At 55.9% G+C, this 15,636-nt stretch overlaps 1 protein-coding gene across 1 annotated transcript in view; it reads left to right on the top strand.

The window, feature by feature from the left end:
* The window catches only part of MRPS6 (mitochondrial ribosomal protein S6), a 68,473-nt gene extending 56,264 nt beyond the window's left edge, over nt 1–12,209 (top strand). Inside the window, exon 3 of the mRNA XM_055124994.1 lies at nt 11,568–12,209. Within this exon, the coding sequence (XP_054980969.1) occupies nt 11,568–11,760 (193 nt within the window). The 3' untranslated portion in view covers nt 11,761–12,209. The remainder of the gene's footprint in view (nt 1–11,567) is intronic.
* The last annotated feature ends 3,427 nt before the right edge of the window (nt 12,210–15,636 follow it).

Consider the following 15,636-nt stretch of genomic DNA (forward strand, 5'->3'; position numbering starts at 1 on the left):
GTGTGAATTTAGAGGCCCCCGAGACTCTTCTTCCTCGATTCTGGCTCCGAGCTGGGCAGCCTTGGAAGAGCCCCGCCGCCGGGGCCCCATCTCATCCGTTCTGTGGGTGAGGCCGTGAGGGCGGGGGTTCAGGAAGGCCCATGGGGAGAGAGGTGACAGTGCCCGCCCTCTGGGTCCCACATCAGCCGCTGTCTCCTGGCTGCCCTCCCAGATTGCATGCCTCTTCCCCCAGGAGGTACTGGCTTTCCGGGGCAGCCGTGGGACAGTTGGAAGGCCACGCAGCCCGTGCTCCAGGACCGGGCGCCCGTGTGTGTGTGTGTGTGTGTGTGTGTGTGTGTGTGTGTGTGTGCGCGCGCGCGCGCGCCTGTGCCCTGTGCCAGGAGCCCCTGATGGGGTTGGAAGGTTGAGCCAGGATGCCCCTCTGCACCGCTAGACAGCAGGTGGGGGTCGGCGCTTTGCGTGGCTCCTCTCAGTGGCTCCGTCTCGGGGCTGGCGCGGACCCCCGCCCCGTAGGCCCACGTGCGCGATGCCCTTCTGTTTACGGGGAAGCGGGATGATAAAAATAACTGGCTCGGGCTGAATCAGTGGAATTTTACTGACTCGCTTCCCTGCTTGTCACTCGGCGGGGCTGGCGCTGGCCCTGGTGCTCTCAGGGGGACGAGGCTCCCCCCTCCTCGCTGGCTTCTCCGTCTGAGCCCCCGCCAGCCCTCATCCCCTCCCCCCTCTGGGCACCGGCACCCCAGGATGTGCGCGGAGGGAGTCAGAGAGTGGCCCCGAGAGCAGGTAGACAAAGGGACGGGGCTGTCGGCTCCGTCCAGCAAGTCCTCTCTCTCCTCTCCGGGGGCCGAATCTCTCCCACCTTTCCAGGGGTGCCCACGACGCGGCTGCCCCTCCCCATCTGCCTCCCCGCCCCCTCCCACCCTGAGCCCCGAGCTGGAAAATTCCACTTGTCTGCCAGGGGGGAAGGGAGGCTGGGAGGGAGTGTGTGACACAAAGAGCCTAACCCAGCCTCCGGCAGGGCTCGCAGGGGGAGGTGGGGGCGGGAGGGGGGGCGGGGGGCGGCGGCTGAGCCCGGAGCCCAGCTCAGCCCTTCCCACGCTCGCCAGGCCAGGCCACCACGTGGGGGACAGTCCCGGAGCGGAGGGCTGAGAGCCTGGCCACAGGGGCCCCGGGCACTGTGGGGGCACGGTCTCTTCTGGGGCGGCACCTTGGGGGGGCCTGGCCTGGGGGGGGGGCCTGCACTCTGGTGCTGCCACGGGACTCGAGCCCAGAGCAGGAGGCCCTGGGGAACCCGGGGCTGCCAGGGGAAGGCGCCTCAGGGCTCGGACCTTCGCTGGGACGGCCTGCCCTGACCAGGGCCCGCAGGAGAGTGGGTGCTGCCCTGGGGGACGGAGAGAAGCGTGGCCTTCCAGCTGCTGACTGCTGCCCACAGACCCGCTGGCGCCGTGGACACTCCCTACACACGTGCGTGTGTGCGTGCACGCACACCCCCCCCCACACACACACCTTTTGGGGGGTCACACTTTTGGCTCAGCCTTCAGGTGACCCTCTGGCCCCCTGATGTCCCTCCCCTGGGCAGATTGTTCCCTGAAGCCGTGGACACTCCCCCTACACACACACACACACACACACACACACACACACACCCTTTGGGGGGTCACACTTGTGGCTCAGCCTTCAGGTGACCCTCTGGCCCCCTAATGTCCCTCTCCTGGGCAGACTGTTCCCTGAAGCTGTGGACACTCCCCCCCCCCCCACACACACACACCCTTTGGGGGGGGTCACACTTGTGGCTCAGCCTTCAGGTGACCCTCTGGCCCCCTGATGTCCCTCCCCTGGGCAGACTGTTCCCCGAAGCTGGGATCCACCCAGCGAGCCTCTCGGAGGGTGACGCTTTGCTGCCCTGAGATGCCACGGGGCTCTGAAGCCCTACCCCCCTCCCACCTGAGCCCCCGGGTGCCGCGTGGCCAGGCTCTGAGCAGGTCCAGCGCTCCCCGCCCCGGCCCCCCATGGGTCAGAGCCCCCCACCCACCCATTGCAGTTGTGGCGGTGTCTCCCTGACGTGGCCTCGTGGGAAGTGGGGAAAAGTGGCTTCTTGGAGAACATTTCTCCCCCCCGGGGACCTGCTTTCGTCACCGTCACCACCGCCTTTCTGGACTGTCCTGCTGGAGTCTGCCCCGGTCCATTCCTTTCCGCACCCAAGGGGGCAGGGCCGTAGAGGGAGCCCCTGTCCCACCTGCCCGGGAGGGGAGGACACCTCAGCAAGCAGAAGTAGCTGCGGGGGTGGTGTCTGTTCGCTCAAAGAAGGTAGATTAGGGGTCGGATGAGGGGGGGGGGGCTCATGTTGTCTTTGAAATGGGGCTGTCAGGCCTAATGATTGGGGAGGGGTCTCTGCTCTGGAGCCCCGGGGCCTTTGTCCTCCCTCTGGCGAAGGAGATCAGCCCACTTGCAGCCTGCGGAGTGGGGCAGGCTGCGGCCAGTCCCGGACACCATCGAGTGCATGTCGGGGGGCATCGAGCAGTCGGGCGGGACCCCCACAGCAGAGGGCGAGGCACGTCTGCTCTCTACTCGGTTGGGAAGCATCTGTCTCATCCTAAGGGCACCTGTGGACGGGACAGCCGTACACATGTATGTGTGTGTGTGTGTGTGTGTGCATGCGTGTGTGTGCATGTGCCTGTGCATGTGTGTTTGTGTGTATGTGTGCGTGTGTGCACGTGTGTATGTGTGTGTGTGTGTGTGTATGCTGTATGCATGTGCAGCTGCAGTGAATAACGTTGCTTTGTAAAGTTTTGGTAAATGGAGTCACGGGAAGGGCCCGAGGGGCATCTTGTGGCTGAGGACAGGCCTTGGTTGTGTGAAGGCCTGGGCGGGCTCCTCAGCACCACAAAATAAGGAACAGAAAAAACTGCCCCCAGCCAGGACCGGGGATGAACTTTGGTCCAGTGGCCTCAGCTTCGTGTCACTCATGTTCCTGGGTCCTAGAAGCGGAGGTTCCTTCCGGAGAGCTCCCTGCGGGGCGCGTACGGGGGTTCTGTGCATGCCCACCTTCATTTCTGGGACCCCGAGTTCCTGCTGGCCCGGCAGCCCTTGGGCCTGGCCCCTCTCTGGCCACTGTTCCAGAAGGCCAGGATTGAGCGTATCCCTTTGGGGGCTTTCGTGTGTTCTCAGCCATATTCCTCTCATTCGGGGGCTCTCCCTGCCTCAGGGATCCCTCCTGGCGGGGCTCGTGGGGACCACACGGGATGCCGGCCATCAAACTGGGGTAGGCCACGCGCAAGGCAGACACGGCCACTGGAGTGTCTGTTGGCCTGAACTGGCCAGTTTCCACGTCCTGGGTCTGCCGGGGAGCGGGGAGGGGAGCCCGAGAGGGCCGTGGAGACCACCAGGGCCAGCACAGGGGGGAGGCGCCAGGACAAAGAGAAGCCGTGGCACGTGGCGCCCCCACCGGCCTGCCCGGCACCGCCCCGCCCCCAGCCCAGGGCCAGCGCTGGCCCAGACGCAGATGGACCCGTGCCCACGGTGACAGTCACTTGGTGCTTATCACCCTCTGGTCATCTGTGCCCCGGGGCTCATGTGAGCCGAGGTTGCCACCACCCCCACGTTCCTCGGGTCCCTGGAAATTTCCACAAGGTGCCCGAGGCTGTCCACAGCCAGGGGGCTGGGCGAAAGGCTGAAGCCGTCCCAGCAGATGCAGGACGAGCTCTGCGCACAGTGCTCCATCCCCGGCACCCATCTGGCCCAGGCCCCCAGGATCCCTGACCCTGCAGGTCTCTCTGTTCTCTCTCCTCCCCCTGAGTCCCAGGCACACGGCACCTGCAAAGGACAGACGGGGCGCCCAGGGCCCGAGAGGTGGTCCCAGGCGTCGTCCCAGGGGTTTCCCATGCATCGTGCTATACCCCCGTGTGTTCCCTACGTGTCATCCTGTGCATCTCTTCCCCTATCTACACCCGCATCCATCCCCCATCCATCCCCGTCTTCTCACACAGCCCCCGTGTGTCCCTTTCCTCAGTGACACCTGCCCTGCCCCTCCCCCCCCGGCTGTGGAGAACAGCAGGAGCACTGCCCCGTGGAGAGCTCCCCGACGCTCCCTAAACGTGTCCCAGGCATCTGGCCTCTGGTCCTGTCCCCTGCCTCCTGCACGCCACCGGGCTCGCAGGCCTTGCTGGACGGTTGAGGACATGGGTCTCCACCCGCATGCCAGAGGCTCCCCCAGACACTACCACGAGTCATCCCTGAGCACAGAGCCAGGAGTAACCTCTAAGCACCACCAGGTGTGACCCCCAAATGTGGGAGACGTTGCGAGGCTTAGTTGGGGGCAGCTAGCAGTGAGGATTGAGCCCCCAAGACTTGACCCCAACGGGACGAGTGGTAGCCCCGGAAGCTCCCGTTTTGGCTTTCCGGTGACGGTCCCTCTCCACCGTCAGTGTGAGCTCAGTAAAACAGTGTAGGGGACCCCAGCCAAAAGGAATTAATTATCATCCTTTTTTACCTTGTTCTTTTTTTTTTTTTCTTTTTGGGTCACACCTGGCGATGCTCAGGGGTTACTCCTGGCTCTGCACTCAGGAATTACTCCTGGCGGTGCTCAGGGGACCATATGGGATGCTGGGAATCGAACTCGGGTTGACCGCTTGCAAGGCAAATGCCCTACCCGCTGTGCTATCGCTCCAGCCCCCTTGTTCTTATTTTGTACTGGAGTGATAGCACAGCGGGTAGGGCGTTTGCCTAGCACGTGGCTGACCCGGGTTCAATTCCTCCGTCCTTCTCAGAGAGCCTGGCAAGCTACGGAGAGTATCCTGCCCGCACGGCAGAGCCTGGCAAGCTACCTGTGGCGTATTCAATGCCAAAAACAGTAACAAGTCTCACAGTGGAGACGTTACTGGTGCCCACTTGAGCAAATTGATGAACAACTGGACGACAGAGCTACAGTGCGTTCTGGAAGCCCCCGTAAGGTGTCTTGTTTCTTGCCCCTTTGAGCATATAAGGCTGACCCGCCTTGCAGTAATGAGCCGTCACTCCCGAAGTGCATGTCTCTCTCAAGCCTCCGAGTACCCCGCTCTCTCTAAAGGGCACAACGGAGTGGGCAGAGCTGCCATGGCCTCGCGGTCAGCCCGGTGACTCCTACCTGTTGAGAGAAACACCAAAAAGCCAAAAAAATGTTTTTAAAAAGAGGAAGACTTGGACCAGGCCCGAGGAAGAGGCGGCAGGGGCTGCCTGTGGGGTCAGAGGTCAGCATGGTGGAAGGAGGCAGGTGGAGGGCGTACCCCGCCATCCCGGGTGGTCTGGCAGGAGGTCGGGATGCATACTTGCGTGGAAGAGGAGGTGGCTGGATGGGGAGGCAGATCCCCGGGCTGTGTGTCGCGTGGCGTGTTCCTGCCCAGACCAGCGGGCATTAGGGTTTATGATACTTTTGTGTCATTTTAACATCAGTCTTACGGGGGCGCTATTGAGGCACATATTTAAAGTGTGCGATTTAATAAAGATCCACGTATGTACTGCACATCGAATCACCATAGACAAGCGAGGGAACAATTTGGTTAACCCACAAGTTTCCTTCTGCCTGTGACTTTTTTTTCCATCCAGTTGACCTCAGGCCACTGCAGATTCTTTTTCTTGAGTCCTAGAATCCTTGGTTAGATTGACTCTGACAGGATCTACTCTTTCTTTCCAGTCTTTTCAAAAGTTTCTCCTATTTATTTCCGGCTTTATTATCACTATTGTAGCTCGTAATGCGGTTGGTTACGCGTTAGTTAATGCTTATGGTTTTGATGTAGTTCCTGCATCTTACCACCACCAAAGGGCCTAAGACCCTTTGTCGTCGCCACCCCCCGCCCCCCGCCCCATGTCCTTATGTTACTTCTAGCTCCGCCTCCTCCTCCCCACCAGCCTCCCCCCACCCCACCCCCCTGCCCCCCCCCCGCCCCCTCTCTGTCCTCTGCTGGTTGACCTCGCTTCTGGCACTCAAGGCCAAGGGTTTGTCATTGTTCAGTCTTGGAACTCTTTCTATGGGCTGTCCCTCTTGTTCCTTTGGCCCCATGTACTTCTCAGACGCGTCTCCTGTAGAAAGAGTTGCACTCAGGCGCTGCACCTCTCGTTCAGAGAACGACACTGTTCCGTGGATATACCTGTGAGCTTAACACGCTGGTGGGTCTCCCGTGGTGGCGCTTGTGTGGTGGTCACGGTTGAAGCAGCCGTGAGCTTTCAGGTGCAGGAAGTCGTGGGGACTCAACGCTTGAATTTTTCTGTAGAAACACTTAGGAGTGGAACGACTCGATCATAGCGGCAGGGGACTTTCTAAGAAGATGCCAACATCTCCCAAGGGCTGTGCTGGCCCACCTTGCCCCCTGGGCAGTGCACGAGATGCCAGTTCCTGCTCGTTCTTCCCAGCACCGGTCCGTCTGGTGACTGTTTTTTTGCCCACTCCTCTGGCCCTGCCTCTCTCTACTTCTCATTTGCATTTCTCTAATCTCCCCGTGATACTGAGCATCTTTTTCATGTGCCGCTTTGCCACTGTATTATCTTTTCATCAAAAGCTTGTTCAAATCTCATGCCTAGTTATTGTGTTTCTAAAATTAAATTTTGAGAGTTTTTTTTTTTTATATCATGGATACAAGTCCTTTGGCAGAGATGTGATTTGCAAATTCTTTGTCTGTGGCAAGTCTTTTATTATTTGTGTGTGTGGTGCTGGGGATGGAACCCACAGACTTCATTGGGGATGGGCAAGTGCTCTGCCCCCGAGCGATCTTAGTCCTCTCTTCTTACCATTTTATCCTTTCAAAGAGCGATATTTAATTTTGATCATTAATTCTGATAACACAGTAGGTAGGGCATTTGCCTTGCACATGGCCGACCTGGGCTCGATTCCTCCACCCCTCTTGGAGAGCCCGGCAAGCTACTGAGAGTATCCTGCCTGCACGGCAGAGCCTGGCAAGTTCCCTGTGGTGTATTCAACATGGCAGAAACAGTAACAACAAGTCTCACAATGGAGATGTTACTGGTGCCCACTCGAGCAAATTGATGAACAATGGGACGACAGTGCTACAGTGCTAATTCTGTTAAGTTTATAGATTTTGCCACGGAGATGGTGTCAGGGAATCTTCCTTAAATCAAGGTCCAGGATTTCACTTGTGTTTGCTTCTAGTTTTATAACTTTAACATAAAGATCCATGTTCCATATGAGTTAGTTTTTGTGTTTCATATATGAATCAAACAAGTTTTTGCATATGTATATCACTTTGTTCCAGCAGCATATATTAAAGACTGCCCTTTCTCCACTGAATTTTTTTTGTACTTTCATCAAAAACCAGCAGCATGGAGTTCCTCACTCTGTATCCGATTCTGTTCATGTTTGTGTGTCTTTCTTTGACCACCATACCATGCCAGTTGCCCATAACTTCAGCTTAATTATATTTTGCCATAGCTTCATAGTAAATCCTGAAATCTTAATCTCTTTAATCTTTAATTTCCCGACTTTTTTTTTTTTTTAAATCAGTGTTGGCCATACTAGGTCCTTTGATTTGCTGTTTGAACTTGAGAATCAGTTGTCAGTTTCAAGTAGGTCTTCTAGGATTTTCAGTGAGATAGTTTTGAATCTATGTATCCATATGAGAATTGACATTTAAGCAAATTGGCTCTTTTGTATCCATGAACATGGTCTGTCTCCAGTTATGCAAGCCTTCTGTTTCCTGGCACAGGGCGTTGTTCTTAGTATAGATCTTATGTACCTTTTGCCAGATTTGCTTGTTTAGCAGTATGTAATTTTAGGGTCAGATTATCTGTTGCTAGTATATGAAATATAGTTGATTTTTGTTTCTTGCAACTTTGCTGAACACACTAAAAAAATTGTCTTTTGATTTTTTTTAAAAATATACACACAAAAGTATCACCTACAAATGCAGATTTATGCTATTTTATGGTGCATTTGTATGCCTTTTACTTCTCTTTTTCTTTAGTGCTCTGGTGAGAATCTCCAAATAAATGTAGATCAGCAACAGCGAGAGAGACCCTGTTAATTCTCCTTCCATAGGGAGAAGCATTCAGACATATCACTTGGTATAATGTTCATTGTAGGTTTTCTGATGTGACCCCTAGAAGGTTGAAATGGGTTCTTTTAATCCATCTCTGCTGGGGGAATTTTATCTGGATTAGAGGGATATTTTCTTTCTTGCGTTCGATAAGTTACATAAGTTTTTATTTTTTTCCGTTTGTTGGTATGATGACTTACGTTCTTGATTTTGAAATGCTAAGCTAGTCTTGCATTTGTGGGATTAATCCTACTTGATCTTGATGCTTCCTTGTCATATTTGATACTAGCCAATTTGTTAAAGTCTCGTGTAGAAACTTTTTCATTTATGTTCATGAAAAGATTGCTCATTTTTGTTTTTGTTTGTTTCTTTTTTGTGTACTCTCTGGTCTTAGGATCAGGGTAGTGCCTGCAAGAACAGGCTTAGAGGGTCTTTCCTAGATTCTGGACCCTTGTGTCAGAAGTGGGATTTCTGTCTTCAGTACTGGGTGGTGTTTCGTCAGTTCCACCATTTGGGCCTGTGGATTTCTTCCTTGAGAAGGTTTTTCACGGCAGCTTAAATTTATTTAAACAAGAAAGGGCTAGTCAAGTCATCCATTTCTCAGACCTTACTCAGGAGACCCCAGCAGCGGTGGGGGCTGGGGTCGGGGTCAGGATGGTCCCATTCACTCCCGGGCAGCGGGGCCTGGGAGAGTGCCGAGCTCTGAGTTCCCTGTGGGGCTGGGACCCCTCGGGCCACCCCAGCTGTGCTCAGGGGCTTCAGGCCCTCGGAGGTGCTTGGCGGTTCCTGTAGTGACCAGGGCCTCGGACTCAGCCCAGTAGCATCTCTGGCTCCTGAGTGAGTTTCAAGTGTTGGCGTTTTTCGGCTGTTCCCCTCCCCTCCCCGCTTCCTCTCCTCCTCTTCCCCTCTCTTCCCATTTATTCTGCTCTTCTTTTTTATTCTAGTTTCCTAGAATGGAAGCGCAGACTGTTTGCTCAGATGGTTGATTTCGAGACCTTACAAGGTGTGGAAATAAGTTTCTGCTGAGTTTTATTTTGTTCTGTTTTGTTTTGTGTTTTTTTGGGCCACACCCAGTGATGCTCAGGGGTTTCCTCCTGGCTCTGCACTCAGGAACTACTCCTGGTGGTGGTCAGGGGACCCTGTGGGGTGCCAGGGATCGAACCCGAGTCAGCCGTGTGCAAGGCAGATGCCCTCCTTGCTGTACAGTATATTGCCCCGCCCCCTGGGTATTGTTTAGTGGCATCCTCCAATTTTTGTTACATTTTTCAGTTCATTCAAAGTTCTTCATAATTTCCATTTTGACTCTTTCTTTGACCCATATCTTATTTATACTTATGTATTATTTTCAAGTATTTGGAGATTTTCCAACAGTTTTTTTTCCCCTAGTACTCGAATCCCTTTAGATTTATGTCTTTGTTTATTTTTATTTATTTCTTTGTGTTGGGGCCACACCCAGCAGTGCTCAGGGCTTCTTACTCCTGGTACTGTTTCTGGCAGGCTGGGGCACCGGATGGGGTGCTGGCACTCGAACCCAGGTCTGCCGTGTATCCGGGGAGGGGTGCCGTCTCCCTGCCATCCTTTAGATATCTTGAGACTCATTCTGTGCCCTCGAGTAGGGGGGCCTTAGTCTGTGTTCCTCATGCCCTGCGAGCAGCCATGCTCTGGGGTAGGGTGTCTCTGGAGGCCAGACCCAGGTGGTGGCGTTAGCGGCCCCGTCTCCTTGCAGAGATGCCCATCATTGACTCTTGGGAAGGGTGTTTCCACCTTGCACCCCAAGACCGCCGAGTGACTCCCACCTGGTTTTCACACCCCGAGTGCTGACCTGGTGATCTGGCGCAGACACACCCAGGGCCGTGGCGTCTTCTTGGTGACCCCCCCAGCACGGTGTCATTCCCTTCGGAGTCTCCGCTTCGCCCTCACCAGCAGTCACTCGAGCTCCCGCCGCTCCTGTCCTTGTCCTGTTCCTGGGGTTCACTTGAGCGACTCCCCACCCCCGCCAGGCTTGGCTAAGGGTAAATGGCTGTTCAGAAAGTTTGCGTAACAGTTTTGAGGCTCTTTGTATGAAGTTGCACAACACGCTAGCCTTTTAGTTTTTGTTTGTTTTTTTTTACCCCCCCCCCCCCGCCCCCAACTTCCTTTCGTGGCTGAGTTTCCAGTCCGGCTTTCCCTCCGCTCCATGAGAATCCCGCCATTCATGCTGTCGCCGCTGCCATCAATCATTTGCCGCAGCTCTGCTGTGCCTCCGTGTTGGCGTGCCGGGGGAGCACGCACCCCTCCTTCCAAGGCAGTTGGATGCCAGTGGCGAGAGTCAGGCAGTGGACAGGTCCACACGGCGCCCGTGGACGGGGCCGGCAAGTTGGGGGTGGTTGCTCTGGAGCGGGTGGGAGGAGTCCTGGAGGGGATAAAGCTTCGGAGAAGGCGCCACTGGGGTAGAGTGGGTGTTGGCAGGAGGGTCCCCTCCACGCTGCGACGGACATCCACGGAGGCTGCACCCTGGGCTCGGAGGGAGGTGGATGTGGGGCCCCCCCTGGTCCTTGGGCCTGCAGGTGGTAGGCGGGCGAGTCGGGGGCCTCGAGAGATGCCCATCTCTGCTGCCTCAGAGGCAGAGAACACGTCCTCACAGCCAGGTTCCCGTGGGGGTCTGTGTCCCTGGTCAGCTGTGTCTGACTGCAGGGTCCTCTCAGCCGTCCTGGGTCCTGTTCTCCTCCCCTAATCCCCTCCCCTCCTCTCCTCTCCTCTCCTCTCCTCCCCTCCCCTGTTCTCCCCTCCCCTCCCCTCCTTTTTGGGTCACACCTGGCGATGCTCAGGGGTTACTCCTGGCTCTGCACTCAGGAATTACCCCTGGTGGTGCTCAGGGGACCATATGGGATGCTGGGAATTGAACCCGGGTCGGCCACGTGCAAAGCAAATGCCCTTCCCCACCGTGCTATCACTCCAGCCTGACATGGGCCCCTTTTCATGCCCTTCCTTTTGTGCAGAGTGGGGGCCTGGGAACCCTGCTCAGGGACAGGAAGTCACTTGTGGAAAACAGAGCAGGCCACTGGCTGATGGCCTTCTAGATGTTTCCACGCAAGAAATCCACAGCCCGGTTGGAAAGTTCAGCCTTGGGGGGACAGCAGGTGTAGCTCCTGGTCCCACTCGCCAGGGCTCATTGCTGTAGGAAATGTCACATCGCAGTGTGTGTGTGTGTGTGTGTGTGTGTGTGTGTGTGTGTGTGTGTGTGTGTATGTGTGTGACATTTTGCTGACTGCAGAGTTTCTCCAGTGTGTCATGGGCAGGAGAGGTTGGCATCCCCTCGGTTGTGCGTGCGTGCGTGCGTGCGTGTGCGTGCGTGTGTGTGTGTGTGTGTGTGTGTCCCGTTTTGCTGACTGCAGAGTTTCTCCAGTGTGTCACGGGCAGGAGAGGTTGGCACCCCCTCGCCACTGCTGGCCCGGCAGGTGTGTGGCACTGTCCTCCAGGGAGGGGCGCCGTGAGGACCCGGACCCGGAAGAGTGGCGTGGCTGCAGGGCCCGCCGTCGGCACTGACCCCTTTCCCTGTACTTGCAGGTATTTCTTGGTGGACTTCCACGCGCCAACCACCATGGTTGAAAGCATCATGGAGCACTTGTCTCGCGACATCGACGTGATCAGACCCAGCATCGTGAAGCACCCTCTGACCCAGGAAGTGAGGGAGTGTGCGGGGATCGTCCCCGTCCCGCTGGAGGAGAAGCTGTATTTTATGAAGAAGAAGAAGAAGTAAAGGAAATTCCCCAGCTCGTAGCCCTGCATGTTGTTGTCTCGCTTTCGAGCATCCTGGATTAATCATTGATGAGCCTGACCTTTCCCTGAGAGTGTCTTACAGGTGGCGTTTGAGTTGTCAGAGGTATTTTTAGTGCTCAGTCCCCGTCCCCCTCCCCCACCCGCCCCCTCGGCTAGGGAGCCACTTGCTTAGGACAACGCTTTGCGATCCATGGCACCAGGGCCTCCTCCTTGGTGTCATTTCATTAGCGTCAGCTCCTTGCCGGTGAGGGTTTGGGGCCCGACAGCAACGCTCGAACACCATGTGGGAGAGCAAACCGTGTGAGAGCTGCCTCGGTTGGCAGAGCTATTCAGACCATCCCACCGTGAAAAAAAATAACAATTTTAAGACCACTGTGTTAAGCGAGAAATAACATGATGAGGGGAATAAATACGACTCTAAAAGCTTGAGCTCGTTTCTTCGTTTATCGCCTGCTGTGGCACCTGGGGGCCGCTGCTGGTCTCCGAGCGTCAGAGGTGGGCGGGAGGGTTAGCTGGTGACCCACGCGGCGGCGGGGAGGGAGGGACCGGGGAGCGGCTGTCCTTGACTGCTGGGCCCCTCCACAGAATCAGCGTCATTTTCTTTCATCTCGCTGTTTCGTGTGGGCGCTGCTCTTGGTGCAGTGACGTGTGTGCTCCGTGATTGTCCCTTGCTCCCTCCCATTGAGTTCTGCCCCCCTCCCTCTCCCCCAGCCCGAGCTGGCTCCTTGCTTTTGATTAAGTAGCAGCCAGGTCCGTGACCTCCAACAAACAGGCTGAGCTCCGAACTTAGAGACATCTCGTCACCGCCAGCCCCACCCCTAAACCTTCCTGCCTGTTTTTTTTTTTCTTGTATTCATAGATTTATTTGTTTTTTAAAAAACAGGCCCAGGACATAAAAAAGACAAGTTCTGTTTTGAGGGTGTTCTGTTCTGGCAGGGGAGAGAGTCAGGGTTTGGGTTGTTGTTAAATTTTTTGACACTAAGCGCCAACTAGTCGTGGCTTGTAATGGATGTAATTAGAGTTGCCATATTTAGCACATGTGGGAATGCTGGTACCCCGCAACATTTGACTGTCAGGTAAACAGCAAATCATTTTGTTCACACAAGTGGGCTCCATATTTTGCGTGGAACTTACCGAGAGGAAAAAAGTAAAATACTACCTTGTTTGTCTGAAGTTCACAATTAGCTGGGGGATCCTGGATTTTATGTGGTAGATTTGATATCGATGGACCCCACGGGGGACTTGTGTGAAGCAGAGAGGAGATAGACAGTCACTTTCTCCCCGTCCGCCTCTGCCATCCGGGACCCAGGGTTACTGGGTTCTTGTCTCACCTTGCAGGAAGGATTTTTAGGAGTAGACAAGCAGTGAAGTAAATAGATATTTATTTGGAGAGAGAGGGGAGAGAGAGACAGAGACAAAGAGGAGAGAGAGAGCCAGAGAGAGGGGGGGGGAGAGAGAGAGGAGAGAGAGAGAGAGAGAGAGAGAGAGAGAGAGAGAGAGAGAGAGAATGAACATGGGCTTCTCCAAGGGCAGAGAGAGCCCTACACACATCCCAGCATTAGACACGAAAGCATGAAAGTCCATATCTCCAGAGGGGAGATGCGGGTGACACGTGCTCAGGCGACACGTGTGCTCGGCCACATGGATGGAGGCAGCACACGGGCTCGGGTAGCATATGTGTGCCCTTCCTTGGTTCGAGGTGATCTTTATAGGGTTTCTCCAACCTGCCCTCACGTGGGGCTTCTATCTAGGTCAAAGTCGGTTGCTAAGGAGGTTACGAGGGGCGTTGAGTGGTGAAGGTCTATGAAATTCCTTTCCTGGCCTTTCATTTGTGCAGGAGTTTCTCTGGGTCTGTTGCTGGCGCCAGGTGAGGGTCTTATCAGGTTTTAGTTCCTATTTTTTCCTGTTTTCCCCATTTTCTGCAAGGTTGGCTTTTGCCATTGCCTTGGGAGGGGCCGTCCCTATCCTGCCTACCTCAGACTCACGTCAGGGAATACATTTTTAAAAAAAATTAGGGGCCCCTTCTGTGCTGGGGAACCACTGTCTGTGCTGAGGGGTACTGAGGGGCCTCTGGCCTGCAGAGCACGTGCCCCCGCCTCTGAGCCATCCCCCCGCCCCCGTCAGGCATGGAGACCATCGAGCCAAGGATGTAGGGGTCTGTTCAGCGCAGCAGAATGTTCAAGATTGCGAGAGAAATCCTGGCTTTCGATGACCCCCACGGGTGGTGATGGAGGGAGGGTCGAAGAACCTGGAGGCCTCTCGAGGAGAGTGACTGACTGAGGGGCCAGCAAGCTCTCGGGGGGCTGCAAGTGCCTCCCTGGCCGGCTCTCGAGCTGCTGTGCTGTGAGCTGGACCCGTGTCCTGTCCCCGCCCGGCTGCCCCTCGAAGGCGTGGCATCTGCGCCTCTCGCCCAGGAAGGAAGCGTGGCCTGGGAGGAGGCGGCTCTCCTCAGACTGCTCCCGGCAGCGGGGAAGCCCCCCGGGCTTCTTGGCTTCCCTCAGCACTCCGGGGACAAACCTCACTGCTTCCATTCAGGGATGCTCCGTGACCTGACAGAACTCACAGCTTGAACTCAGGGACATGTCCGTGGCCTGGGGAACCTCTGGCATACGGGGTCCCCTCAGCTGAGAGCAGGCAGGGGCCCGGAGGTGGGTTTCTCCCTCCTCTTTCCTCCTCCTGAGGCCGTGGGGCGGGGCGGGGGGGAGCAGAGGGGATAGGGACAGTGCTCCTGAGCCAAGCGCCGGGCTTCTAACGCGCTCCTTTTTTAAAAAAAAAAAAAATTTATTTTAATGAATCACCGTGAGATAACAACTACAGACTTACAGACTTTCATGATTGCGCTTCAGTCAAACAATGACCGAGTGTCCATCTCTCCACCAGCGCCCATTCTCCACTGCCAGTGATCCCAGTGTCCCTCCCGCCACCCCCACCCCATCCCAACCCCTGCCTCTGTGGCAGACACATTCCCTCTTACTCTCTCTCTCTCCTTTTGGGTGTTGTGGTTCGCAATACAGGTACAAGGCAGCCATCATGTTTGGTCCACAGTCTGCTTTCAGCACGCGTCTCCCATCCCGCACGAGCCCTCCAAGCATCATTTACTTAGTGGTCCTTTCTCTGTCCCAGCTGCCTTCTTTCCAAGCCATGACAACTCGCTCTTCATTGCCTGTTGCTGCCGTCGCTGCTCCTCAGAGGCCTCCCCGCCCCTGCCAGGGTCTCCTCCCGGATCCTGTGAGAAAGGCGAGGAAAAGTCCCCTTTAAAGAGCAGCAGGTTCACTCAGTCATTCAGACTCAAAGAGAAAAGAAAGTCCAGACGACCTTGGAAAAAGTCCACTTCCTGTCTCGAGGTGTTTCCGGAAGGCCTGTGTGGGGTCAGATGCCTTTTGAGTCCCCATGTACCACAGGGCTCCTGCTCATCCTCCTTGACCCTTCATGATCACATCTGGAATCTTCCCGGTGGGGGGCCTGAGGCCAGATGCTATTTCCCCCAGGCCCGGCCAGACTCATGTCCTGGGTCAAATATTACCACTCGGGTCTTTGCCTTTGTCTTTCAGCTCCAAGTGTAGCCACATTTTTTTTTTTCTCTTGCGGGTGTGTTTTTTTTTTAATTGAGGTATCCCGACTTACAATTCTGTGAATGACAGTTCCATGCAGACGTTGTTCCTGCACCGGGACCTCCCCGCCCCCGGTGTGCCTGCGCCCCTTCACCACCAACCCAGGGGCCCCCTTTCCCCTCGGTTCTGTGGACCGGCTCTCCGGTTCTGCTGCCTTTGCCGGTGAGACCATCCCGTGTGAGTTCTCTCTCGGCACGGAGCCCGCCGGCGAGTTGCACGACCTCATCTCGGTGAGCTGCCCAGGA

Source organism: Sorex araneus, chromosome 2 (genome assembly GCF_027595985.1).
Source record: "Sorex araneus isolate mSorAra2 chromosome 2, mSorAra2.pri, whole genome shotgun sequence".
In the NCBI taxonomy this organism is placed as follows: domain Eukaryota; kingdom Metazoa; phylum Chordata; class Mammalia; order Eulipotyphla; family Soricidae; genus Sorex; species Sorex araneus.